The sequence below is a fragment of the Balaenoptera ricei genome, chromosome 2 (assembly GCF_028023285.1).
Source record: "Balaenoptera ricei isolate mBalRic1 chromosome 2, mBalRic1.hap2, whole genome shotgun sequence".
In the NCBI taxonomy this organism is placed as follows: Eukaryota; Metazoa; Chordata; class Mammalia; order Artiodactyla; family Balaenopteridae; genus Balaenoptera; species Balaenoptera ricei.
In genome coordinates this window covers 123,337,125-123,363,718 of record NC_082640.1, presented here as the reverse complement: position 1 = coordinate 123,363,718, position 26,594 = coordinate 123,337,125, and the positions used below count along the sequence as shown (strand labels likewise).

Sequence of the window (26,594 nt, the reverse complement as noted above, 5' to 3'; positions counted from 1 at the left end):
GATTCCCTCTCCGGCCTCACTATCTCACAAAACTATAATTGAATTGCTACCAAATCACAAGAGTCTCCCCCCCGCAAATAAAATCTTTATGAATAGAATTTGTTTCCTATCAGCAGATTTGACAAATTGTGGCAGAGGTAGGGCCTTGGTGATAATTTTTTAGTTTATTCTCAATCTGGCTATTTGCTGAATGCTCTTATCTTTCTTTTAAAATTTTTAAAGCCCCATTGGGGGGCGGGGGCAGCATCCAACAACCCTAAGGGGCTCAGTGGTAATAATTCTGCAGGACCCAAGGAAGCCAGTGGAAAAACAAGAAGATTATCTTTTCCCTACTGTGAAAGGGTGCCATTGGTAAATGCAAGACATTCGAATTAATTCAGAATTAAATTGGGAATCTGTCAAAGCTGTGATTTCACCAAACTGTGTGAATTCTTAGTTATGAGGTATTAAGTACCCAATTTTGTCGAGTGTTTATTCCATTAAACTTGCACTTCGTTTCTCCTTGCACCAAACCTTTCAGTGATCATTACTCATGTATAAGCTCTGAGCAGCCAGATTCTTTGACAGATTTTTAGGACCATGAACAAATGAAAATCAATCAAAGGCATGACATGCAATTTACTAAATATGTGATCATGAAATTTTAATGCATTTACAATATTGTCTAAGTATTAATAGTTTCCAAAAACAAAACAGAATGTATTTGATGTGGAATGAGGATTCTCTCTCGTCTAGTCTTTGTTTCATTTTATACTCTCGTAAACCATTTCACAACATGAACTCTCAGCAAAGGCCCGAATACCAGCCGTTCTCTTTTATAATTCCATTGGTGGTATGGGCATGAAATATAGCTCTTGGCGAATAACTCTTAAATGGGACTGGGCTTCACCCAGATTGACAACTGTCTGATTGTTTATGTTTTTTAAATGTGCTTATCAAAACCATGTAGGATTGATGGGTGTTTTTAGATGAAGTTATGTTTTCGCAACAGACTTAATTTAGGAGTAAGGTTAAGGCTTAGGATAAATGAGTACATTAGATGATTAAAGAACATTTGTCTTGTGGGACATTTAAGTCATTTATTTATGACACTTAAAAACAAGCTAGGAAAGAAAGCATCAAGGGTTTAACGAATCAGCTTTATACAAATGGTAAACTAAAACTCATGACTTTTTTTAATGGGAACTCCGAGATATGCCAGTTTACTAAATATCCAGAGGCAGAATCAAATGTGCAGTGGAGTAAACATGATGAAAAAATACTGGAATTAAAAAAAGTCTCAATGCTATGTGTATGTGTGTGTATGCCTTTTCCCAAAGGTTTTTTTTTTTTTTTTTTTTTTGTAATTGCTCCTTTATTTGAGGAACTAGGTCTTCTGCCTCTCTTTTATTCTTAAAATGCTCCCTTTTATTTTAACTAGTAGAAGAAGATTTTCTGATGGTATAGGAATTTGGACTACCATACTGCTCTGTACTGGGTATGATAAAATACCTTGTCAGGGGCGACCGGATGGCTCAGGGGATTGGTAATGGGATATATAGAGCCTTTCACCCATAGGTCATTGGCTTGAATTTTGTCCGGGTTGGCAGTGACTAAAAGTCATTAACATCTCATGACTGTTTGGTGGCCTATGTGAAATGAGCTTCTTTCTTTAAGTCCGTATATAGGACCTCTGGCTAGGGCATCTGGGCATCTCTCTTGCTTTTATAGGAACATTCCACCAGATTTACACTCATTTCCGTTCTCAAGATTAGTGAGGAACTGAAGCCCTCCTACACAAAATAAATTGATTCATTTAAAGTTCAAATCAATAGCTGGGTACTTCCACCCTGTTCTCCAGCACAGACCAGAGGATGCATGAAAACTGATTTGATAGTAACAGGAGCCGTAGGTCATAGAGACCTCACATCCCATTCGACGTCACTTAGTCTTTTGTGAAGCATAATCCATGCTGTGGCTATGGCCACACTGCAATGGCCCAACTAGATAAGAAGGGGAGATATCAAAAGACAAATATCACATGATATTGGTTATATGTGGAATCTAAAAAAAAAAAAATGGTACAAACAAACTTATTTACAAAACAGAAATAGAATCACAGATGTAGAAAACAAACTTATGGTTACCAAGGGGGAAGGTGGGGGGAGGGATAAACTGGGAGATTGGGATTGACATATACACACTACTATATATATAAAATATATAACTAATAAGGACCTACTGTATAGCACAGGGAACTCTGCTCAATAATCTGTAATGACCTACATGGGAAAAGAATCTATAAAAGAGTGGATATATGTATAACTGATTCACTTTGCTGTACGGCAGAAACTAACACAACATTGTAAATCAACTATATTCCAATAAAAATTAATTTTATAAAAGGGAAGATATCAGTCAAGCACATCATATATGCTGTGTAGCAGCTAAATCTTTGGGTCATAAGCAGAACACATTTTAATAGGTCAGGCTGGAAGCTGCAAACCCTTGGAGACCAACATTGAGGTCTAGTCCAAAGTGGGCCTGGGCAAACTCCAAGCTAGCCTTAGAAAAGGGGAAGTCAGCAGGCCTATCTTGCTGTTCAGAATCCAAAACAGTGGGATGGACCTCTGAGAATAAGAATTATGCACCTCTACTATGCTTTAAGAAAACCAAGTATGCAAAAAAAAAAAAAAAAAAATAGTGAAACTGCAAAACAGAACCTGTGCATTAGTGAGGCTGGAGGAAGGTAAATTATATCTATTTCCAAGAGAGTCTTTCCCCTTAAATGGAGCCTTTCCAAAAGGACTCCGTTTCAGGTGTGTGTGTGTATTTTCAGAAGCACGCCTGTGGGTAGTGTGATTCATGTAGAATCTGGGATCTTTAAGGGAGAGAATGGGAACATGGTGACAATGAAGCCCAAATTCAAGCCTTTCAAGTTGGCGCAAGAGTCAACTTTGTCACCTAAGCCCTGGCCAGACTTCATGTAAGGAATAACTTTGGCGATAAGAGAAGGCTTAACTCAACAGACTGAATAATAATGACAACACTCACTGAACACTTATGATGCGCCATGCTATTGTTCTAAGCATTTTAGATGTATTAACGACACCATAAGGAATGTTAATATGTTAATTCATATGAAGTTAAAACCAACAGGTGATTGATTATTCCTACCCCATTCTCCAAACTATTCAATATACTAGAGGGCCAAAATTTTACGATGGGAAACTGAGGCACATGTAAGTTAATTAACTTGATCAAGGTCAAATTTCTGATAAGTGACAGAGTCAGGAGGACCCTGTGCACTTACATATTTGCAACTGCTACAGAAACTAGTATAACGAGAATGTCCTGCAATTTGGGTTAGGGTTGTCATCTTCTTATGTCATCAATTCTCAGTTATTCGGGTAACCTGCAAGTTAACCAGACTGCAGACTTTAAAAATCTATAATATGGGCAGTGCAATTGAATTAAATTGCTACAAATCAGAGAAAACAACGTAGGGACGGATTACCACCACCGTACTGTGTCTCCTGTCTCAACACCTTAACAGTCTTGTTCTTGTATTCACATTCTTGTTCTTGTATCCTGACATTTTTGTTTCTGCGACCAGTGGTAACTGGTTAGGGTCATCAGTGGGGAGGGGAGCAATGAACAGAACCCTGGGCAGCCATCATCATACCCTTACACCAAAATCTATTAGTGTATTGCTTTAGTGGGTGGGAAACCAGAGACGTTTGTGCTCTGCTTATTAAATGAAAAATAGAGAAGACAGGGTGAAAGGGGGATGTGAGACCTGCTAATCAAAACCCAGGGCTGCTCTAAAAACTGTGAAACTTGGAACTGACAGGTCTTGTCTTACAACTTTTCAGTTAATTACTAGATTCATCTAGGGGCTCATCTTTAGGAAAGCTTGAAGGGTACCCTGAGGACTGAGGAGAGACAATTGGGAGAATGCCCAGAGGAAGTGGATAATTTAACCTCTGAGCTGAGTGGCCAGACTGTGATCATGCCTGCCCTGGAGGAAGAGACTGGCATGGATGGGAGGAGTGGCTTCCGGTAGCAGAAACAAGATCAAGGGCTTCATTATGTGTTTCTGGGGTGTGGGTAGGAGTTTCTCTCTAAAAAAAGTTTCCCATAGTTCAAACAATAAATAGACTAGAAAGCTTAGTTCAAACGAAGTAAATAGACTTATTGATCATACACATTTCAAATCTTCACTAAGTTAATGTTCATTGTTGATCATCAATGAGAAGATGTGCACTGAAGCATTTTCCTCTACGCTAACTAGGGGGTCCTTTTCACGAAGAGCATTGCACAGGGCAATTATGATAAAGAATGCATTTTGGAAGTACTGGCTTAGAATCTGTGTCAGCTCTGCATTTTAGAAGCAGAGGAGGCCCAAGCGGTCCATTACAGTCTGATGTAAATATTTACCTCTTGTTTATGAAATGGAATCTTTCAACTAAAAGCCTTGTGTCAGGTGGTTTATGTGAATATATGTTCTATGAGAACAAGGACCTTTTTAGTAACTACCATATCTCAGGTTCTAAGATAGAGCTTGTCCCATGCACATGAAAGAAATAATGACTGAATGAGTGAAGAAATGAATGCGTGAATGTTTTCCATACCTAGACTATTGGAATTTTGTTATTTTTACACTTTTATATTACTTTTGTGAAATGGAAAGTATTTCCCTAAATATTGGTCACATTTTAAATTCACTTTTATATGATCAATTAAATCAATTTCTATCTCATTTTGACTAACAGTAATTTGGGGGGGGGTCAACAGATAATTTTAATCCTCCTCCAATGTCAACCAAGAGACGGCTGGACACAGGATAGTAGAGTTTTAATTCTTTATGTCACCTATTTCACCATTGCTCTTACTGATGTTTTTATGTGGAGAGGACATCCCCTGACAAGTGAGAGGCACTGACCAGCAGACATATTTTACTTAAGGCACAAGATACTTTAGTAAACCATAAAGAGGAACAGCTTTGAACCCTAAGGAAATTTGCATCTTAATATTTCATGATAAATAGCATATGTAATTTTGTAATTTTTGAATATTTCCAGATTTTATTACCAATTGATAAAAAAATGAAAGTGGGCAGATGGTGTCATCAATCCTAATTATGTGAAAGCTTGAGATGTGCATAATTTCTAGAGTATTAATCATTAGCTCCTGGCTAAAGACTGACCACAGGTATATTTCTACCTTTTTCTGTTATCTTAGCTCCAAATCATCGTTTCTTCCTTTGTAATAATTCTTCTCAAGGTCTACTCACTCGCTTCTCGATTAAAGAAATGGCCTCTTGAATGGTTTCCTTTGCTTCCAGCCTGCTCTATTCCACACATCCTTCATATTCTTGCAAAAATAAAGGATCAGGGAATAAGTCTGGTGAACATAAGTTACCAGTAGACAGGAATCAGCATAACATCAGGAAGACTGTTCTAACAGTCAGAGCTGCCTAGGAAGGATGGAGAGTGTCCCCAGCTGGTGGTCTCAGGTAGGGGTTGGACAGCTATTTTAGGTAGATATTGAGAAGCAGCTTGGTGGAATGATTACGAAGAGAAACTCTGGTGTCAAGCTGCTTGGCTTTAAAGCCTAGGCTCTCCAGCTACTAACTGTATGACTTTTCCAAATTAAAAAAAAATTTTCTCTCAGTTCCTTCTTCTGTACAATGGGAAAAATAATGATACCTTCTTCATAGTAGTTTGTGAGGAATGAATGAGGTAATGCATATAATGGGCTTAGCAGAGTGCTTGACACTTGGCAACCGTTCAATGAATATTAGTAGTTATGTTGTATAGGGATTCAGGAGGCCATAGGTAGTTGTATAATATGACCCTCAAGGAAGGAGCCTTCCAAATTCAAACTTTATTTTTGTATTTATAAGTGTTAAAATAATGTTTTCATCGGATCACTGCTCTGTTGAATGAGTTATACTCAGAGCTACTTATCACACCCATCTCAGATGCTTTTCTCTGGTACTTCAGCTGCTCCGAGATCTGGCTCCATCCTGGATAAGCATGCATCTTTGCCTCGTTGAGGAAGGCAGGGCTCCTTCCTGCCTCCTAAATGCAGTGTCCTCACTCCCACTTTGTTCCTTGAGATGAGTCTCCTGGAAGATCATCTCTGCCTCTTTGCTCTTAGGTTGGTTTTCATGCAGGGCAACCCTGTTCATCAAAGCCACCCACAGTCATTTAGCCTCTCCCTGACTTCTTACACCACTTGCCAATTTTATGTCTCAGTTGAGGACAGCAGCAGTGTTATGCTTCTTTTTTTCTCTGGTTGTTGACTGTGTATAAATCTTCTACTGACGATGATCAGTTTCCTAAAGGCAGGTGTCATATCTTCTACCTCTTGTGTTCTCTGTAAGCACCTAGCAAAGTGCTCAAAACAAAACACATGGCCTGAGATCAAATCCCAGGGCCACAGTCTACTCTGGTGTGGAGGCAAGCCATTTACCATCTCTAATTTTGGTTTAGGGACATTTTGAGAAATAAATGACTTAAAACATGCCTATTCATGTAATTGGAACATATAGGTAAAAGATAATAAAAGGTATTTATTAATATCATCATTAATATTAGAATATTTGCAACAAGTTTTACCTTGAATAGAAAAAGCTAAAAGAGTCGGTACAGTTTTCCAAAGCCAGCATTTCCTGAATTTCAGTTAGTGAAATCAGTGCAGTACAAGTGGAAGGGGTGCAGTTCGGGGGTACTTCCCATTCAGAACACTCCTACAGAGCCAGAAAGATCAGTAGAGAGGAACTCGTATTCCTGTGAACCTATCATGTAGCTGGCATTTTTACAAGCTAATTAAGCAAACAAACAAAAAACCAAAAACTCCTTAACAATGTGCATCAAAGTCCCTGACAGTCATGATCTGTGTATGTCTGGGCATGTCAATGCAACTTGCTCCCAAGGAAGCAATGTTCCTGGGCTGTTAATTTCAGGGTTGAAATTTCAAACCTGAGATAGTTCTGCCAAGACTGCTAATAGCAGTGGCTTATAATACAATGCTACCCTACCGTACACCACCTCGCCTTGATTGTCATCACCACACTCCTGCATTATATTAATGATCTGTCCCCTTCACAGGATGGTCAGCTCCGGGAAGGCAGGGAACTTCATCTTGTTTCTTCAGTGCTTCGTCTAATGTCTGACATGTGACAGACATGCAATCAATGGTCACTGAATAGTCTACACAATCCCGAGTATCAGGTGTGTCTGGGTCTTGAAAGAAAATTCACTCTAGTTAATAACAACTAGAGAAAAGACACAAGTGCTTCCTCTCTCAAGCTAGTTTTATTAACTAACAGATGGGTTGATGTTTCCCACAGGTCCCAAGAAACCATGATTGTGTTTCATGAGCAGGTATCTTCAGGAGGATACGACCACCTCCTAATGAACCCTTTTGGTCTTCTTGCTCTTTTTCCATCTCTTTTGCCTTGGGAGACTGGTTCTGAAAGGAAGAGCCTGGAGAAGCTGCACAGAGCCTGGCCCCGCACTGGCCAAGGCAGAGCTGAGACCAAGCACACAGAGGCAATTCTGGCTGTGCTCCTGGCTGAGGAGATGTAGCTAATGGGGAGTTATATAGTTTTGCCTATAATTGATTCAGATGCTACTGTTCATTGTGGTATAAGGAGTTTCAATGTAGCGATGAAGGAAGAGGAAAGTATTAGATGGAGGATTTTAGTCCTCAGTGAGAGACTATATTTAAAAACAAAAGATGGTTGAGCCCGATAAAATATGTGCATAAGGGCATTGTTAGGTTGCTCTCTGGACTTCAGAAGCCCCTCAGAGAAAATTCCTCTGGTTCTATACCTTTCAGAGTCCTAACTCCTTTCTGCATCTAGTTCCTAGGCTTCCCATCTATGCAACCCTAATATTTTACCCTTTCCGCTAATCTTGGCTGCTAAACTAACCTGTGTGGTTTGGAGCAAGCCACTTAGAATTTCCATCGCTTTCCCCCATCTGTAAAATAAGGATAACACATTGACCTGCCTCAGAGGGATAGGGTGTGAATTAACTCCTGTAATTAGCGGTTTCTGTGCTCTGCATACACCAAGCAGGATATGAATGCCAACCATTGTCACCGTGGCCTGAGTAGGCTTTGCTTCTAAAGCTACACTTGGGAATAACCGCTTGGCAAAGAGCCGACAACTGGAAGTTGCGAACTTTACACAGAAGCAATATTTCCAGTATTTTCCGCGAGCAATCATGAGTAAATTGCTCACCAGGGGTGGAAATGGTTTCCAGCCAGTTCCGCCTCTTTTGATCTGTGCACCCTGCAAAGCTCAGTCAATGCCAGGTAACTGATCCTTCATAAGTCTGCTGTTTAGTGCAGATGAAGAATTCAGAATGGTATCATTTGGACAGGGATGAAATTTCTGTGCAGTCATATGTATTAAAAGCAAATAAATTGTGCTTTGTTCAAGGCAAGAGTTATAGAAATAGAATCTTTAATTTGTTAATAGCCAATGACAAAGACAGCCACCTTTTTTTTTAAATGGGGAAGAACAGGTCATCTATTTTCAACTTGTCTTGAGTTTCATTTTAGAAACTTTGAAATGTACCCCTTATCACCATAGGGAAAGGAAAGTCAAAATTATGACCTAGCAAGCTATATAAAACAACTGTTAAAAATAATGGGTTTAAAAAATTGATTTTCTAAACCTTCAATAGAAGGTTTGGAAAAAAAAAATCCTACATATAAACTGAGTGAACCTATTGTGTATTTTGATAAGAGGCCCATGCTTCTATTACTGAACAAACCATTTGCGACCCTGTAAATACTATTATATTAATTTAGATAAAAGTTGCACATTTTTTGAGTTGCCACCACTGTGATCTAAATTTTGGAAAAGAAAGTTAGTTTCAGAATGGCATACAGAACTAGGCTGACATTCAGCACCTTCTCTGGAAACAAAAGGGAGGCTGCCCTTCTGTAGCTGAGTCACCAACACGGATTTTTCACAGGTCAGGGTGTCAAGCCCCCAAGGATGCCTCGTGCTGCAGCTGTGCATTCTGGGAGCTGGCCTGGAAGGGATGCTGGGCCAGCACAGCCTGGTGGGAAGGAGGGAGTTTTCCTTATTTTCTTTAGCTCCCTTAGGCAAGATCCTAGAAGTACAAACAAGGTTGCTTTGCAAATGTTCTCGTCATATACAGAACAAGCACACAGAAGTGTGAGCAAACACAAATTAAGGTTCTAAGTGTTCCTAGGCCTTGGACAGAAGAAAGCACTGGAGAAATGTATTTCCTTCTGTGGCAGTTATTTTGCTTAGCTGGGGATAAAGGAGACATTTAAGAAAAGCCTACTTTCTGCAAGAAAAAATGGTACTACATCAATGTAGCTTTTTTGAGGCAAAAGAAGCATTCTGCGTTTGGCAAGGCAGTCCCTGTAACAGTACTGGCTTGTTTTTGGAGTGTATGCGTCATCTTCATTCAGGAGTGGCAAAAGATAGTTTCTATTTCATTTCCAAATAACGATGGCATAGCTAAGGGAAATACATCATTTTGCATATATAATTTTTGGATGAAAGCTGAGCTTATGCGTAAAGGATGACCTCTTTGGGTTATGAAAAGATTACTTTTTGTTAGGCTGCTTTCTGACGATTAGATTTGACACATACTTGTGCACATGGGTACTAACAGGAGTCAGGCCAGTTTTGGGTAATCGTAAACTTGGCTGGATCTTTACTACAGCTACAGTAGAGATCCATTTCATATTCAATCCATCAGAGATAACAGTGGTACATTATCTGATGGATTTATCTTTGCTTATATTGTATGAATATGGAAAGGAATTAAATGTGTGTTTACAGTTTGATAAACATTCAACATAAATTATACATTTTAATTCCATTTATTAGTTGGAGGCTATGGAAAGCAGGAATTTCATTGCACACAAACTGCCATTCAGATTGAAGGATTACCAGTTTCCTGAAAGGGTAGACTAATTGTAAGAACAGAATTCATTTCCATCTCAAGTGAGTCCCTGCATGGTTTGTATTCAGAGTCTTAGAAAGGCAGAAGGAGAGAACAGTTCATCCTCATGACTATCCAGTTCGTATTTCACACTTCCTGTGGGTCCAACATTGTCATCACGAATAAATCTAGTGCTAATAAACCTCCTATCATTTGACAGCTTGAATATTGTAGTTACTACACAAATTATCAAGCTCTATTTATGTCTAAAAGTACTTGGCCTGATCTTCTAGCATTAGCATGCGGAGCAGTCTCCATGATATTATCTTACCATATAATGACTCCAAAAATCTCACAGAGATGAATGGTGATAACATAATTTCAGAAAGTTGCCACTCTATATGTAGAAATATATTGGCAATAAAAACCAGTCACTGTGTGCCTTTCCCCAGTAGGGGATCTCTCACTTTTCTTTGATTTTTAAAGGCTTCAGATCAATAAGTGGAGTGACATTATTAACAGCTCCCTCAGCACCTTGGCCAGCGCTAATATTAAATCCATTACACCTTCTGTTTGACATTTGCAGTACAGCAGAAAGTGCTGTAGATACAGTCACATTGTCTGGGGACTGAGGTTGGATGTGAGGTTAGTAAGATGGTTTCCCTTGCCCGACTTCTAAATTCAGTTCATTGATAGGAAACTTAAACCAATACCAAAAAAAAAAAAAAAAAAAAAAATCAGAGAACCTCCCCTTCCCACCTCAACCCTATACTAGATGGTAAATAATTCACCCATAAAAGTACAATTATATCTCGTATCTAAGCGCTTTGGAAATAAAATATTGATCACATCCTCAGATAAATTTTTACATTCTTTATTGTTATTCCTAAACATTTGTTCCTTTAATTATATCTAGTATTATGAAAATCGTCTAACGAGTGCAGAGGAATTGAGTTCCTGTAGAATCGGGAGCTGATCAAATTTACCAGAGCACAGGGGCATAAGTAGAAAATGCAGATTATTTCTATTCGGGCAAGTACTCAACTGCTTCAGTTTTGCTTGCCTTTAAAATATTCAGGACATAGAATAGGCGTAATAGCATAGAGATCATACTCCTGCAATAATTACCTTAACCTCCCATAACAGGCTAGATCTGCTGAAAGTTTAGACAAAACACAGTAACCTTTACTTTAGACAACCAACGGTTAACCATGTTGCTGTAGTTACTCTTACTCTTCACCAAAAGTACTGTCTCATACATTTTGCTAAATTGTCTAAACCCCACTACAGTATTGATTTCTCCCTCCGTGAGCTCGTGCCCATTCAATAAGCAGCGAGAATCTCTGGTCCTGGCTGAATGCCCTCCAAAGCAGGACCTAGGTATGTTTCTCCTGACAGTGGTCCCATGGCTGGGAGCTGATTGTTAGCTAGAGGGAAACAAACCACTGGAGACAGAAAGGAAATTCTACGTTAAAGTGAGAAACATGACAGGGAAAGTGGCCTGTGAGGTTAAGTGAAAAAGCAGGCTGCCAGAAGCATGTACGTTATGGTTTTATTTTAGTCAAACAGAAAATCCCACTACATAACTATGTTTGTATACATATTTACAGAAACAAAATCTAGAAGGATATCTAGTGTATAAGAACAGTGGTTATTTCGGGGTAGGGCGTATGTTGGCCTTTATTCTTTGTTTTCTGCATTCTCTGAATTTTTCACAAAGGGCATGAATTTTATAATTGGAAAATATCAAGCTGTTTTAATAAGGAGAAGGAGAGAGTAAAACACAACAATTTGATGACCAAACCCAAGGAATATTACTCTTTGCTTTCAAAATACGGAGATATTTCAAGTACCTCCGGGATTTCTTGAAAGAGCTGCTCTTCTGTTTATTAAGCATATAAAAGATGCGGCACTGAAATTTTTTTTTTTTTTTAAATTTTTGGCTGCGTTGGGTCTTCGTTGCTGCACACAGGCTTTCTGCTAGTTGAGGCGGGCGGGGGCTGCTCTTCATTGCGGCGGCTTCTCGTGTTGCGGAGCACGGGCTCCAGGCGCGCGGGCTTCAGTAGTTGTGGTGCATGGGCTCGGTAGTTGTGGCTCGCGGGCTCTAGAGTGCAGGCTCAGTAGTTGTGGCTCACGGGCTTCATTGCTCTGCAGCATGTGGGATCTTCCCGGACCAGGGCTCAAACCCGTGTCCCCTGCATTGGCAGGCAGATTCTTAACTACTGCGCCACCAGGGAAGCCCTGCAATTTACTGTTTTTAAAAGGATATCACTCATAATCCCAAGATTAAAGAATCATTAAGAGTGATGAAAAGATATAAGCAGATCCACAAAAACAAACTGAGCCATCCAGATGTCGTATTCCAGAGATTCTGTGCCCGCCACCTTGCAGGAACCCACAGGAGCAGAGAAAAGGCTGTGGGCAGCACAGAGCAATCTCTTCCAAAATGCTTGGATCAAGCCCTAAAGAGGCGCTCTAGAACTTTATAACTTTTTAAAGTAGGCTACCCATGTATTTTTCTTATGCCTGCCTGAAAATTTCTCTAAAAGAAATATCATATTTATTAAACTATTAACGAATGTGCATACATATAAAATATTTATTTGGGTTTGCTGTCCTGTCAACAGATTTTTTTTTTCTCTCTCTCATTATCTTGAGACTAATTCAAGACAAGACAATCACAGGGCTGGCAGTTCGAAGAAAAAGAATTCCTATTATGGCACAGGATCACTGCCTCTTAGGCTGGTTTAGTCACTTATTTCCTTTTATTATAATGCCAAATGTTATTTAGATTTCAGTCATTTAGTAATGCTACACTGAACACATCAGGGCTCCTGAAAAATTCTATACCTACTAGTTCCTTCATTTTCATAATCACCACATATTGATATCTGTTTTCCAACCAAATTATACTACTCTTTAAGCAAGAATCGGTGTTTTATCAGAGTTTAAAAGATTATGATGTAGTGAACAACAGTCTTCAAAAATGTTCCTTCATGTTATTAAGAATTAGAAAATCTTGTTAAAGTTCTTTCAGCTTTTAAGAAACATAAGCAGCTTTGGGATATAGTTCCTGACATGAACTTTTAAAGTAAATCTCCTGGAGCAATGATCTGCATTAGTGAAGATATTTAGTTAAAGGTAGCATCCTACACTGCCTTTCAGTATTTGAGCAGTCAATCTAATTGCCTTTTTAAGCCAAAGATGGCAAATAACCAACACTACAGAATTTTAAGGCAAAGCCAGTTTAACCTTCTCTAATGGTGAGAAATACACTCTCCAACAAGAGACACTTCCTAATGCGATTGTTGCTAACGAGAGCCCAAGTTGTTAAGGAATGTGCAAAGCAGGGTTTTCCATTTTACTAGTTAGGATGGCTCAAGGAAGGCCAGGAAAACAGCGGAAAGAAACCCAAGTAAATTTTCAGTCATACTTCAAGGATAAATGAAGTGTCCTTGTATAAAGGAGGTATGTTATTTTTCTGATAACTAGAATTAAAGAATGCTAAGTGGAACTGAGCACATCCTGGTGCTTCACGGAAGGCATGGGATTTATCAGAGTTTTTATATTTAATCTTAAACGGGTTGATTTGACTCTAGTTTAGGATATCCTAGTAGAACTGGTTTATAGGCTGTGGATTTTTTTCTCTTCCAAGGTACAAGTCACCCTTAACATGTGTTTGGGGGAGACATCAAGTTCAATATGAATCAACAGTGGGACCTGGCTGCCAAGAGGACCTACTTCAACCGTGGGCTGCATAACAGGAGTATAGCAGCCTAAACCAAGAAAGGTGGCAGTCCCTCTGCTTTGTACTTGTCACAATACATCTAGAGGCTGCACTCAGCTCTCAGAACCCTATTTTTAGAGGGTCACCAACAAATGGAAGCACAGCCAGGTGAGGGTGGCTAGGATGGTGAGGGTCTTAGCAACATGCCATTGAATAATGGTTGTGGAATGAGGGTGGTTTGACTTGCAAAGGAGAAGGAAGGAGGGAGGAACAATTTCGTGAATCTGACTTCATATATTTGAGAGGCTGTGATGGGGAGGAAAGAGTAAATCTGAAATGTTGTCCCAGAGGGCAGACCTCCGATCAGTGCGGGGAGAAGATGCAGCAAAGTAGGTTCCGGCTCCATATCAGGAATAACTTTCTATCAGAGCTGCTCACCAATGGAGTGGGAAGCCTTGTATGTTCCTTAGCTTCCTGTGAGGAATGAGTGCCAGCAGAGATTGGAAGGGCATCTGTTGGTTTTGCTGTAAAGGGATGGTTGCATAAATTGGAGGTTGGATTAAAGGATTGTTGAAGATTCTTCTTAGCTTGCGGGTTTGTGATTCAGGGAAACAAAGTCCACTTTTCCAAGGTCTTAGTTCATACTAAGGTTTATAAACTTGATTTCTTACGCACTGAGTGTTTAAGAGTCATGAGCAACCTCGTTTCCCAGTCCAACTCCAGAATGGAGTAGAAAACTATTTTCATGTGTTTCTTCTCAAATATGCCCAAATATAAACATTCTATTGACTAAAAAGCAGGTCCAGTGATCTCACTGATGTGTCTATTCAGTGAAGTCAGTGAGCTATGGTATAAGGATATATGACTCCCCCGACCTCTTGGAATAGAATTATTTTCATATTTAAATGGTAAAGAGTAGTCTTAAATACTCTTTTCTCATGCGTGGGGTTCACTGGAGAAGGATGCCCTCCCCACAACCAATGCTACAAAATAATGCCCTAGAAGCTGCAGTTAACTTAAATGGGGAAACATGGATTGCTTCTAGAAGGAATTAAAACATTTCCAAAAGAGGCAAATATGTTTTTTCCCTTCTGTGTGTGCAAACACGCTGTGATTATTTCTAAGCAGACCAAATTATTTTCTTGGAAGTATGTAGAGTTATTTTAACATTAACCTTAAGATAGGTTTTGGTTTTTTTTTTCCATTTCTCTTTCACAAAATGCTTTTGTGCTGTGAATCTACTTTAAAACAACATATCAAGTAAAGTACAAACATCTTTAGAGGGCAAAAATAATTTCCCAAGTAAGCAAATAAAACTTTGCACTTCAAATCAGCCCTTGATTCATTAAAAATCTTAAACTTCTCATGAGAAAAATTAACATTTAAACCACTGCTGCTTGGCCAAGCACTCTACCACACAAGAATATGAAATATCTCCTCTAAAAAAGTACAAAAAGGACAAAACCACAAATGTGGAACTTCAATTAATTTAAAGCCCCAATCAGCAAAGAATAAATCCTTCGCAGATCTAATTACCAGCGCTCTCGGAAGACCCAGGCCGACCAGCCAATCTTCCCCGTGTTTGAACAGCTTGATGAACTAGGGGACTGATGGATATCAAGTCATTTTGTTTAATTTATAAATGGATTTTCCCCTAATACTTAAATTATCATCAGTACAACACAATGAAAATGGGAACATTCTGAATGCAAAGTCTATAAGAGTCCTGGAAGGAATCCCAATGAGGAATGTCACCTCTGTTCATTCCTCTATACAATTGATCTAATTAAATACTGAGGGTGGAAAGGCAGTTTAAAATGTAGCCATTTCTGTTTTCTTTTTAGCCTTAATTTATCTGTTCACATCTTTCAAGTACCTTCTGATGCTTAAAAAAAAAAAAAAAGAAAAAAAAACCCCAAGATTTCTGCACGCCCCTAATACTTTTAATTCTCCACAAGCTAATATTCAAAAAGTCTCTGCCATCAATTTTGCTGAATAATAAATAAATGCATTACATTTAGCCATGGTAGCAATGAAAGGCAGACGGCTTTCCAAATCTGAACCTTTTCCCTCCATTAATTTGAAAGAGAAACTAAAGGAATGGGTACATGCTGTATGTATTGTTCACTCGAAATCAGATCTCTGGATTATACTTATTAAAATGTCTTCGTATTTTCAAATCTCCTCCTTACTTAATTACTGCACAGGACAGAAAGCTGCATGGAATCGTTAAATACCATTAGACCTATTTATAGTCTCTTCACACTGGCAACTTGAGCGCAATCATTGGCAAAGGTCCTGCCCACCAACCCACACGTTGGAATTGCAAGTCCCACCTGGCTCTGGGGTTTCTGAGTGGGAGGAGGAAGACGCTGAGCTGGTTCCATCTTCAGCGGTGCCCTGCGAGAGGAGACCCCGCCCGGGCGGGAGCTTCATGCCCAGCTGCTCTGCCATCTCCACGTGGTCCCCGGGGTGGACATAGTCAAAGACGCTGCTGCCTGTCAGCTCCACCTAGAGGGGGAAGAGAAAGCAGAGTGGGAAAGAAAGTTGTCACAGGCTTTTCATTTTCAAATTTAGCCCCACTGCGATTCAGCTTCTGAGCAGAAAAGGAGATCTGTGAAGCCTCCGGAAACAATCCTGGACCTTAGTCTTGATCCTCACACGCTTAAGGATTCTTGAAATTGAAAGAGAAAGTTTTTTTTTTCCCCACAGGTATTTATTTAGCAATTGTTTAGCCCAGTTTTTTCTCATACACTGTTGTTTGCATAAAGCCAAACCGTTCTGTGAAATGTGGATGCGTCTGCCTGAGTTCAGCTGTTTTATCCACGCATCATCAAATACTTGCATGTTTGGTGTCAACCGGATGATTGACTGAATTCTACAGTTTGCTTATTGAGAAGTTTGAGCTTTGTATAGAAACAACCAGAGATAGCGGATGAGGATTTTCCTTAAAATACACAGATTTCCAGGATGTGTATTTATACATATCAGCTTATTTCTATGTAAATTTAAATGGAAGAAGTGCTGCTTACAAATATATGCAAAGGCATAATGTTTTCATTAAATACTACTCATTAGCTCTGTAATCATATGGAGAATTTTCCATGCAAAAGAGGTCAGCTGGGGTCTGAAGCAGCCATTTTTTTCCTGCTGGTATCAGCTTGTTTTGCCTTCAATCTAATAAAATACATGGTACAAACCTCCTTGAGGGCTTTACAAAATGTTTTATTTTGTATACTCTTTGTATTAGGCTGACGCTAAAGGTAGAGAATGAATATCAAATATCAGAAGAGGGCTAGCCTGGAATGGAAGCACTGCCTTTTGCAATGCTGTCAGGTGTGGCCCCTGTCTGGGGCATGTGCTGTCTGAGGGGCAGAAGTCACTCGTAAGGACTGGCCTTACCTCTGTACTCCTCTGATGCTATAACTCTTACCTCCTTCCAAGAATAGCAATCATGGTCCTAAAATAATGTAGTTGGGTTACAGGACTATGGCAGGGAGAGATGTGTTAGCAACGGAACAAGAAAAAGCTCTTTCCCGGGTCACTAATGGCTTTCCCATTCCTCTGGAGTTTAATGGTCTCAGGCCAGCTATGATGTGCTACAGAAACTGCCAGAAGTTCAGACTGTCACAAGTTTCTTGGTGGATATTTACCTAGAACCGCTTCCGACCTCACCTGCCTTTCCTGTGTAATTTGCAGCATCCCTCCAAATTCCACCCGACTGCCTGCACTCTTTTTCCTGCCAAGAAGGAAGGCTGGTGGTGGGCATACTGTCACAGTGAGCATAATACTCAGAGCAATTATTATCCCCAGAACTCCAAGTCCCGGTAAAATGATCACATCGACTCCCAGACACCATTTGATTAAACTCTTAACAGTCAACACATCTTCAGCATCTATCAATTAACAGAGGTAGAGGCCGAAAAATGGGAGGCTAAATTCAGTTTGGTTAATAACTATTCCTGAAAAAGGCTTGCATACCTTTCACTGAAAATGAGGTACTTTCTCTTTGCTATTCAATTACGCTCTCCTGTATTACCCAACTACTGACTCTATAATTTCACAATAACTATTTCCTCCATTTGATATTGTTACAGAGCGTAAATCAGGATTCATAAGTGATCGGTTCCTACCCTCTGGGAGGGAGGGATTACATGGAAATAATCCCTTTAATGTGCGCCTTGCCTCTAAGCATTTCACACAGCAATAAATGGGTAAACTGACTTGGAGCAATTAAGAAATTAAATGAAACTAATAAAATGTGTGTTTTAATATTTCTTGATGGTTATTTTGTTTGGGGGCTAGTGAGTATGACGAAGTCACTCTCCTTTTGCATGGAGTCCAATTGCAGCACTTTAGTTATAACTCTTTCTGTCACTATTTAACTATTTCTGTCACTTTTCTCAAACTCCGAGTCTTTCTTTAACACTGCGATGTGCCTTTTGGCACAGACCACAGATTGTGATAAGATGACAACACAGGTGGGAGATATAATCGATTTTGTAGGGGTGTTGGTTCTTGAATATTCATGTAAGCCAGTCACATGGTGAGGAGCAGGCCGCCATCTCCACAGTCTGATTTACTCAGATGTGCAGGCGTTTCCTTTCCACAAAGTGATGTCCCGAGTATAGTGCGTCTAGAGCAAGACTGAGTCACAATGGGCCACATCACATTATGACACGGGGAGGACTTCAGTCTCTCGAGGACTGTGACAGGGTCAAATTCTCAGTGCCAACCTCTCCATCCTATATTAGGCTTTGGGGTATCCTGGAATTTGACCCTGTCATAGTCTTCAGGTATGTACTGTAATAAAGGTCACACAGTGTAGGGGAAAGCACAGAAGAGCTGGAGTTATAAACTGACTCGGAGATCAGAATCTTTTCCTCCTCTGCTGTGTGACCTTGGACAATTCATTTAACCTCTCTGAGCTTCAGCTTCCTATTCTGAAAGTGGCAGTATTGCTGCTCTGCAGGACCCTGGGGGGGTCCCACTCACACTGTATTCTACATGAATGGCACCCCCTGGAGTGCCACACTTTGGAATGGTGCAACGCAGTGGCCTGAGTGCTGGGATGGAAACAAGACTTGCTTTACGTGCCTCACAGCCTAATTTCGAAAATCCAGTGAAACCATGCAGAAGAAATTGCCTTGTGAGAAATAAGCACTATTGTCGCTGCTGTTTGGTGGATAAGAATGGGTGACAGGCATGTATATTCCTGTGTAACTTTGGTGAGGAATCCTTAGGGTTTGCATGGTCGCTTTGGAACATCTCTGTAATTAGCAGGGGGTACAGCAGAAGTGATGCATGCTCTGAGCCTTGACTCCAGCAATAACAGTATTATCAGCTCCTACCACTACGTATACATACTTTTCATACTTGCTTTGATTAATCCTCATAACCATCTTTTGAACTGGTATGATGATCCCGATTTTACAGAACAAGAACATGAGTATAGAAAAGGCCAGTATTTGGTTCAAGTCTGCTTGACTCAACCTACCACTTCTCTGGTAGCACCTCTGCAGTCAGGGGGGCTGAGCAGGGACATCTGAACTCCTCTGTCCTGTGGCTTCACTTTTATTCAGGAGAGAACATTGGGCACCATGGAGGGAGGAGGCTGAGGGCAGGCAGCCTGGCAATCCCCTGGGCTAAGGATGCTTTGCCATGTACTCTTGGGCCAAAAGAAGGCACGAAAGCAGGTGTACTAAACTGAAACAGATATGGGGGTAGACAGAAGTCTACTTATACACAGGCCTTGAGTCATTACCATCATCATCACATTTATCTAACACTTTCAACATTTCTCATAGTGTTTCCACTTCACTTAATTAGATTTTAGAGCTGGAAGAGACCTGGAAAACATCCATTAATACCCCCCTTATTTAATAGGTGAAAACGTCACACTTCTGAGAAGTTAAAAATGCTTGTTCAAGTTTACCCAGGTGTTTAGTGGTAGAAGCAAGACTGTGAGCCCTACTGGCTAACTCTCTTTTCTCACTAAACCCTTGTGTGATTTGCTTCTCTCTCCTATGAAGACTGCCTAGGTAAGATGGACTTGGAACTCACCTGCCACTAAATTCTGTGCCTCAAAATAGACTGCAGAAACTAAGACCAGGGATTTTTTTACTTGATGAGGAGACATTGCTTCATGTGAGCTTGAAGGAGAAAAAATATAGAGAGTTTCAATCCTGTATTACTATAGTTAATTAGGTACCCTCAAATCTCCAGTTAGCAACTCTGCAAAATCTTTGCCCACTGAGAACTAGGACTAGTGTCTTGTACATAGGAGGTCTATCACAAATGTTTGTTGAATGAATAAAAGATGGATATTTAGGCCTAAAAAATGTGCTTTATCTGTGCTTGATTTGGACAAGTTTAGGTTGGTTCCTTTTATTATTTCTGGTATTATTATTATTATAACATTATTTACTACTCTAAAATGGGTTACAATATAGCACCATAATAATATACTCATTCCCAAGAAGTATTTGTCATATGTATTGAGGGCTATAACTTCTTATATAGAAACCAACTGAGTTTAACTGAGCATAGGATTTTATAAATGCTGAGAAAGAGCAGGTTTTAAAAGGAACTTTGAAAGATAATACAGCTATCTTTTATAACTGTTTTCTTCCCCCCATCTATGACAGAACGGTGGTTAGTTGGCTAGTTCATTTGTTCATTAACTGAATTTTCACAAAGTTTCATAAAATGATTATTTCTTTTTTTTAATAAATTTATTTATTTTTGGCTGCATTGGGTCTTCGTTGCTGCATGTGGGCTTTCTCTAGTTGCGGTGAGCGGGGGCTACTCTTTGTTGCGGTGTGTGTGCTTCTCATTGCAGTGGCTTCTCTTGTTGAGGAGCACGGGCTCTAGGCACGTGGGCTTCAGTAGTTGTGGCACACAGTCTTGGTAGTTGTGGCTCGCGGGCTCAGTAGCTGTGGCGCACGGGCTTAGTTGCTCCGTGGCACGTGCGGTCTTCCCGGACCAGGGCTCAAACATGTCTCACCTGCACTGACAGGTGGATTCTTAACCACTGTGCCAACAGGGAAGCCCCAAAATTATTATTTCTTAACTATCCCTTCAAATCACTGACAGTAGAAATTTAGAGAATTTTCATTTTATATTGATTATTGGTCCTATCTTTGATCTACAATTATGATCTACATAATGGAAAGGTATAGCATTTTTTCCCCTTAATATTGTGTTCTTCTGGTTAGTGCAAATTATATAATAAGGCACATGTGAGAACCAAACTCAATCACTTTATATGGTAATTAAAAAAAATTAACAAACATGTTCTGTTTATTAAATTTAAGGAACAGACCCATGGGAATTTGAATTGTTTCCCTAGCACAAGAAGGAAAAGTAAGCATGACTGTTTCCAACCATGCTCACTTGGTCTACCTTTACTGAAGCTGAGTGACTCTAAAATAAAAATTCCTCTCCCTTATTGCTTAGGACTAGAAAACAGCTGAGAGTGTATAACGGGCTGGAGATAGGCAATGAGTAATAAGCAGTCGTACCCAGAAACAGCATTTTGTTTCAACTCCTTTCTCTCTGCCTTTCCCCACTCAAAGTTACCAAGATTCCTCCAGGATAAGCCATAGCCACTAGTGCCATCCCACGCAGTCAACTAAACCACCTGGCCTTCCTCAAATTTATTTCACATTCTATTAGCTTGCATGCAAGTTGAACACTTGACACAGTTGATTTGGTAACACTGAAGTTTCCTGGAAAAAAATGTAAATATATTATACAGTGGTTTGAGTTGACTTTTCCATGTCCGGTCATTGTACCCTGCTGGTAGATAGGATAGGGGACTAATTTGTCTTTTCATACATCAAGCAAGCATGTCAATAGCCTTTGCTTGGCCCCCTGTGGTGAGCAAATACTTTTTAACTACAGCAATGTACCAGCAGTGCAAATCATTGAATTCAGTGCTCCTTTGATTGAAAGAGTTTGCTACAAATGAGGAACAGGCGGCAATGTTGCTTGTCATCTCCATATTGGAATAACTTAAGACGATAGATACTTTTATAAAGCAAGATGATAAAACCTATTTCTTTCTTTCTTTCAATATATTTCAGTCTCAGGAATAATACAAAGTTCATTTTTAGCACGTAAAGAAGGTCATTCAAACCTGCCATTTAAGGTGGAATTTCTTAAACCTTTTGAAAGATGCTGGGTTTTTGTAGATTTCTGGAGGGCACTAGATTACTGAGGGGACTTGGGGGTGCTACTAGTTAAGCCCTTTTTCAGGAGTCCTTTTGCAGCCAGGCCCCATTCCCACAGGGAATGCCTGCAGTATTTGAATAGAAGGTCATGCCTGAGAGAGGACTGCGTTAGTGGCGAGTGGTTTGGAAACCTAACTGCCAGGGTAGACTTTCAGATCTACCAAGAGACTGTGAGATCACAGTTAGAAAATCCTGACCCAGGATAAGATGGAAATTCTATCTCGCCACAGTAGATTAGGATTTGTAGGGTTTTTTTTTTGGGGGGGGGGGGTCACATTTATATTATTGAGAGATAATAAAGTGATAAAAGAATAAAATATAATAAGATGTGATAGCTTGATTAGCATAGGTTTTCTTAGGATTTACTGGTATCTTAATGCCATCTTCATAACTTCCTACGTATTGCAGAACTCTACTGAATATTTATGAACTGTTTTGACAGAAACTTGATGTTCTTTACTGCTCTGTCTCATTCTATGTATTTGCTGACTTATCTGAAGAAAAATGCATAAAAGCATTGGGTCTGTTACAGAAATACGTGTATAAATTAGTAGAACAAGAAGAAAGAAAGGTTCTATATCAGAACGACGAGGTAGAATGAAAAATCCTTCCAATGTCATCAAATAAGAAATGAATCCACTCTCTTCTCACAGATACGTTAACAGAGCCTTCCTTTAGAAGAATTTGAGCTAAAAGATACCATACCATGTGTTTATTTTATCTTCAGAAATAAACATTTCAACTCCTTTGGGAATCGGGGAGGCCAAGTACTTTTTTTGTTTTTTGTATGCTTTTCTATAACCCTTGGAGTGCCCGACTCGAGAATTTGCAACCACAGTATCCAAAGAGAGTACTGCATAACCAGTTCTGAACTTTGATTAAGAAGTGTCAGAAGATAATTCCAGTGGATTTCTTAGTTCTCAGAGAGGAAAAAGGAAAAGGCAGGCTGTTGAAGAAATGGAACAAAAGAGGAAGTATAGAACAAATGGCAGAGACTGATTCAAACGTACGGGTGGTTACCTGGAACAGGTCTGCCTCTATGACTATCATTACCAGTAGTTGAATTGATCAAGCAATAATCAACACTGATTGCTACATTTTCAAAAGTGTTAGACGGATCATTACAGAGACTCAGGATCCAGTTGAGCATATGTAAGTACTGCTAGAAATAGCCTGTGTACAAAACAGATCCAGACTTTGAAGTATTCCCCATCCCAATTTTTTTCTGTTGAAGAAATAAATTATATGCAAAATTTCATTTTTTCTTGTAAGCATGGTTTAGGTATTTCTCCATCACCCCACGTTACAGAAGCAGTGGTTTTAGAATAGTTTTAATATGTCAATATTCTTTTCCTTTCATTAAGAGACACCAGGTAAAAGAAGAACTTAGAGAATGCTGTAATACTGAGGGGACATTACATAATGAGCCCAGGGATTTGTGAAAGTGACTCAATCAAGAAATTTTAAAACCTTGCTTTACAAGGTTCCTATAGTTTTGAAGTTTTAAAGTAGTCTGTAGGGCAGGAAAGGCCAACTTTTTAGTGTTTATCACAGTGCTGGGAAGGAAAAAAGGATGCAATTGGAGGTTACATCATAGTAAAAAGTGAAATGATGCCAAGAAAGAAGCATTAACAATCTTAAAAATAACTGAAGTCAAATCTCCCTTTTCTGGAGATCAAACAAATAGTAAGATCTCACTTTCAAAGCATCTTCATTACATTGGTGGTAAGGAGACCAATCAACATAAAATACCTGATACTGGCATAGTTAATCCATTATCCTCAAATTTTACATGGTTCAGTATTTGTCGTTTAAAACTGGATACACACTGAGATGCATGTTATGCATAGCCAGGCTTCAGTATCAATATATCTCAATTTTTGTTTAATTGTTTTTGTTATTCTCATAGTGAATTTTGTCCTCCTTTTTTTGGTCATGGGAACAAGAAAAAGTAGAAAATGCTTTTAAGTTTAAATTGAAATTTAAATCTTTCCCTGATTCTGAACAGCCCTTTTATTTTAAAGAAAGGTAAATGGATCAGAAAACAATAATAATTATGGGGCTGACTTTTCCATTTGTTTTTTGAAAGTTACACTGGTTATTTAATTTTTTTCTAGTCACGCTAAAACAATATGGTTTATATGACTAAAACTTTGGGGTTTAATGCACACAAATAATACTATACACAAATAATAATAATTAATAAAATGCACCCAAATAATACAATTAATCATTCCTGATAGTTTTTAAAGGGGCTATCCTATGATGGAAGATTCGAAACATCAACCCTCACCAGGAGCTAAGTCACAAGGTTTAAGCGATGCTGTTGAGAGAGAAACAAAAACTAGCAAAATGAGAAAAGCTTAACAAAGATACTGCAGTTATACACCTCAAGAGAAATTTATGTTTAAGAGAAAGCAAAATAAAAGAAGGATCGTGTTCAACTGACATCTTGTTTTTTTTCAGATTGAAGCACTATGTTAATGCCATAGTTTCTGTATTTGAAACAAATGGCTCTCCTCCTCCACCTCCCTGTGAAGGGTCTTGAAAAGTCTCATCCAAGAAAATCACAAGCTGTACAAAAATATTTTAGCCACTGTAGAAAGTGGGTGGTTGGCCCATGTCAAGAAATTAATTTCGGAGTTAATAACCCAATGAAGAGAACAAGGAGGAATAACATTCTCTGTGCTGTGAGCAATTGCTGACCCTTCCAGAACCTTCCCTGTTGATATGTTTTAGCACATCTTGGGAAGTTCCTGAATGCCATGTGGGCACAGTGGGTCTAGTGTCTAACTTATTCCTAGTGAATTACCATAAGTAGAAGGGCGAATACACTTCTATTTTATTTTGGCTGTTGTAACTACCAGCTGTGGTAGTATTTGAGGTTCTTTTCTATGAAGCAAGTCAATACTCTGAGCACTCTCTAGGTGCTATTTTAAAGGAATAAGTTAAATTCACAACTGTTTAATAACAGTCTGAGAGTCTTGTTAGAATAGGGAGTGTAAACAGAACTGGCAAGTAGAGAAAATGAGTCAAAAGACAGAGTCGTTCCAGAGGCTAAAAGCAATGCTGTGTTTCTTAAGATACTGGGGGCGGGAGTCTGGTGGTAGCGGGAAGAACAGCCCTTTTGGAAATCTGATGAATTCTATGTTCTGTCTCACCAGAAAAAGGCTCTGATAACAGTCATATAATTTGGCATTGTACGTCTGGGGTTCAGACACCCCAGCACTTTAGCCATAAATATTCTCTAAAGCCATGCTGTCTCATATAGTGGCCACATGTGGCTACTGAGCACCTGGAATGGGGCTAGTCTGAATTAGAATGTGCTGTAGGTGTAAAATCACACCAGGTTTCAGACTTAGTACAATAAGTAAAAGAATGCAAAATATCTTATATTGATTACATATTAAAATAATATTTGGGGTATGTTAGAATAAATAAAATATATTATCATATTATTAAAATTAATCGTACTTGTTTGTGTTTACCTTTTAAGATGTGGCTACTGGAAAATTTAAAATTACATACATAGTTTGCCATATATTTCTATTGGACAGTGCTGCCTACAGCCATAGAATCCCTGGAGTAGCAGAACAGGAAGTAGAAGGATGCCATGAAGACGATATTAAAGGGGAGAGGTGCAAGAAAAAAAAATAGAAATAGAGGAATGGCTTTAGAATAAAAGGACTGAATTTTTAGATTTAATCTACAATTTAAAAGACTTTAGTCAACCAAATAGTTATCAATCATTTGCTCTCTCCACATTTTGGGTAGAAACCCTGGTGTGGATGGGTCCAGAGGTGGCCGTGAACCCAAAGTGTCTGGGAGAGCAACTCCCGTGCTGGCGTCACACAGAGAGAATGAGAAGGGACAGGTGGCTTTGCTGAAAAGATGGGGGCAATCCAAGACGCAACAGGGTTCTAACTACACTGGAGCTTATAGGGCAGGGCTATTGTGCTACACTATTCTTGGGTTAAACCTAGGTCATTGGGAAGGCATTGGGTAGAGGCTCAATAAACACTAGGTGATTTATTTTGGCCCTAAGGAGATGGATCTATGCTAGTGTTCACTAAATATTTTAAAATACTTTTTAAATACTTTTAAAATAGTGAAGAACGGTTTTAATAAATCACTTATAAGAAAAGTCATATCTTGTTTTTCTCCACAGGCCTGTGTCTCAGAGACTATTTTTTTCCCGTAGATGTAGGCTGAGATAATTGCCACACTTTGAATTAACTTCTTGCCCCACGTATTGAAGCCCTGGATCTAAGATTCTCATCTCATTTGGATGGTTTTTTGTTTCCCATGGGTGAGCACAAAACCCATGGTGCATGGTGCTATTTTTAGTCTAGCTCCTTTCTTCTCCAAAGAGACTTTAGTAGGTTTGTTGTCTTTTTACCTGACCTTGCATCCAGCAACAGAGATGTTACCCAACTTCTCTTCCTAGGACAGGCAGAAAGAACTCAAGATGAGGAGCAGGTAGCTAATGTTGGGCAACCACAAAACCCCAGCACCACAAACCCTCCATGCACACTTCCATGTCATCTAGAGATGGTGGTATGACTCAGTAACTGAAAGACTCTTTCAAAGATTTGCTCTAGGTTGTGAGTCAACAGCCAGTTGTAATAAACATGACTTTCAGAAGATAGGCACCAGTACATTGGAAATTAGCCAGAGAAATCACCTGTAGTGTGGCGCTTTACTGAT

At 39.3% G+C, this 26,594-nt stretch overlaps 1 protein-coding gene and 1 long non-coding RNA gene across 8 annotated transcripts in view; one reads left to right on the top strand and one right to left on the bottom strand.

Annotated features, from left to right (window-relative positions):
* NPAS3 (neuronal PAS domain protein 3) overlaps positions 1-26,594 on the bottom strand; it is an 845,785-nt gene that overhangs the window by 108,830 nt on the left and 710,361 nt on the right. For all 7 annotated transcript variants that reach the window (XM_059914072.1, XM_059914073.1, XM_059914075.1 and 4 more), the window contains one exon: positions 15,990-16,164. In XM_059914072.1, the coding sequence (XP_059770055.1) occupies positions 15,990-16,164 (175 nt within the window). The remainder of the gene's footprint in view (positions 1-15,989; positions 16,165-26,594) is intronic.
* The window catches only part of LOC132359664 (uncharacterized), a 94,595-nt gene that overhangs the window by 33,779 nt on the left and 34,222 nt on the right, over positions 1-26,594 (top strand). The gene's annotated exons all lie outside the window — the stretch shown is intronic.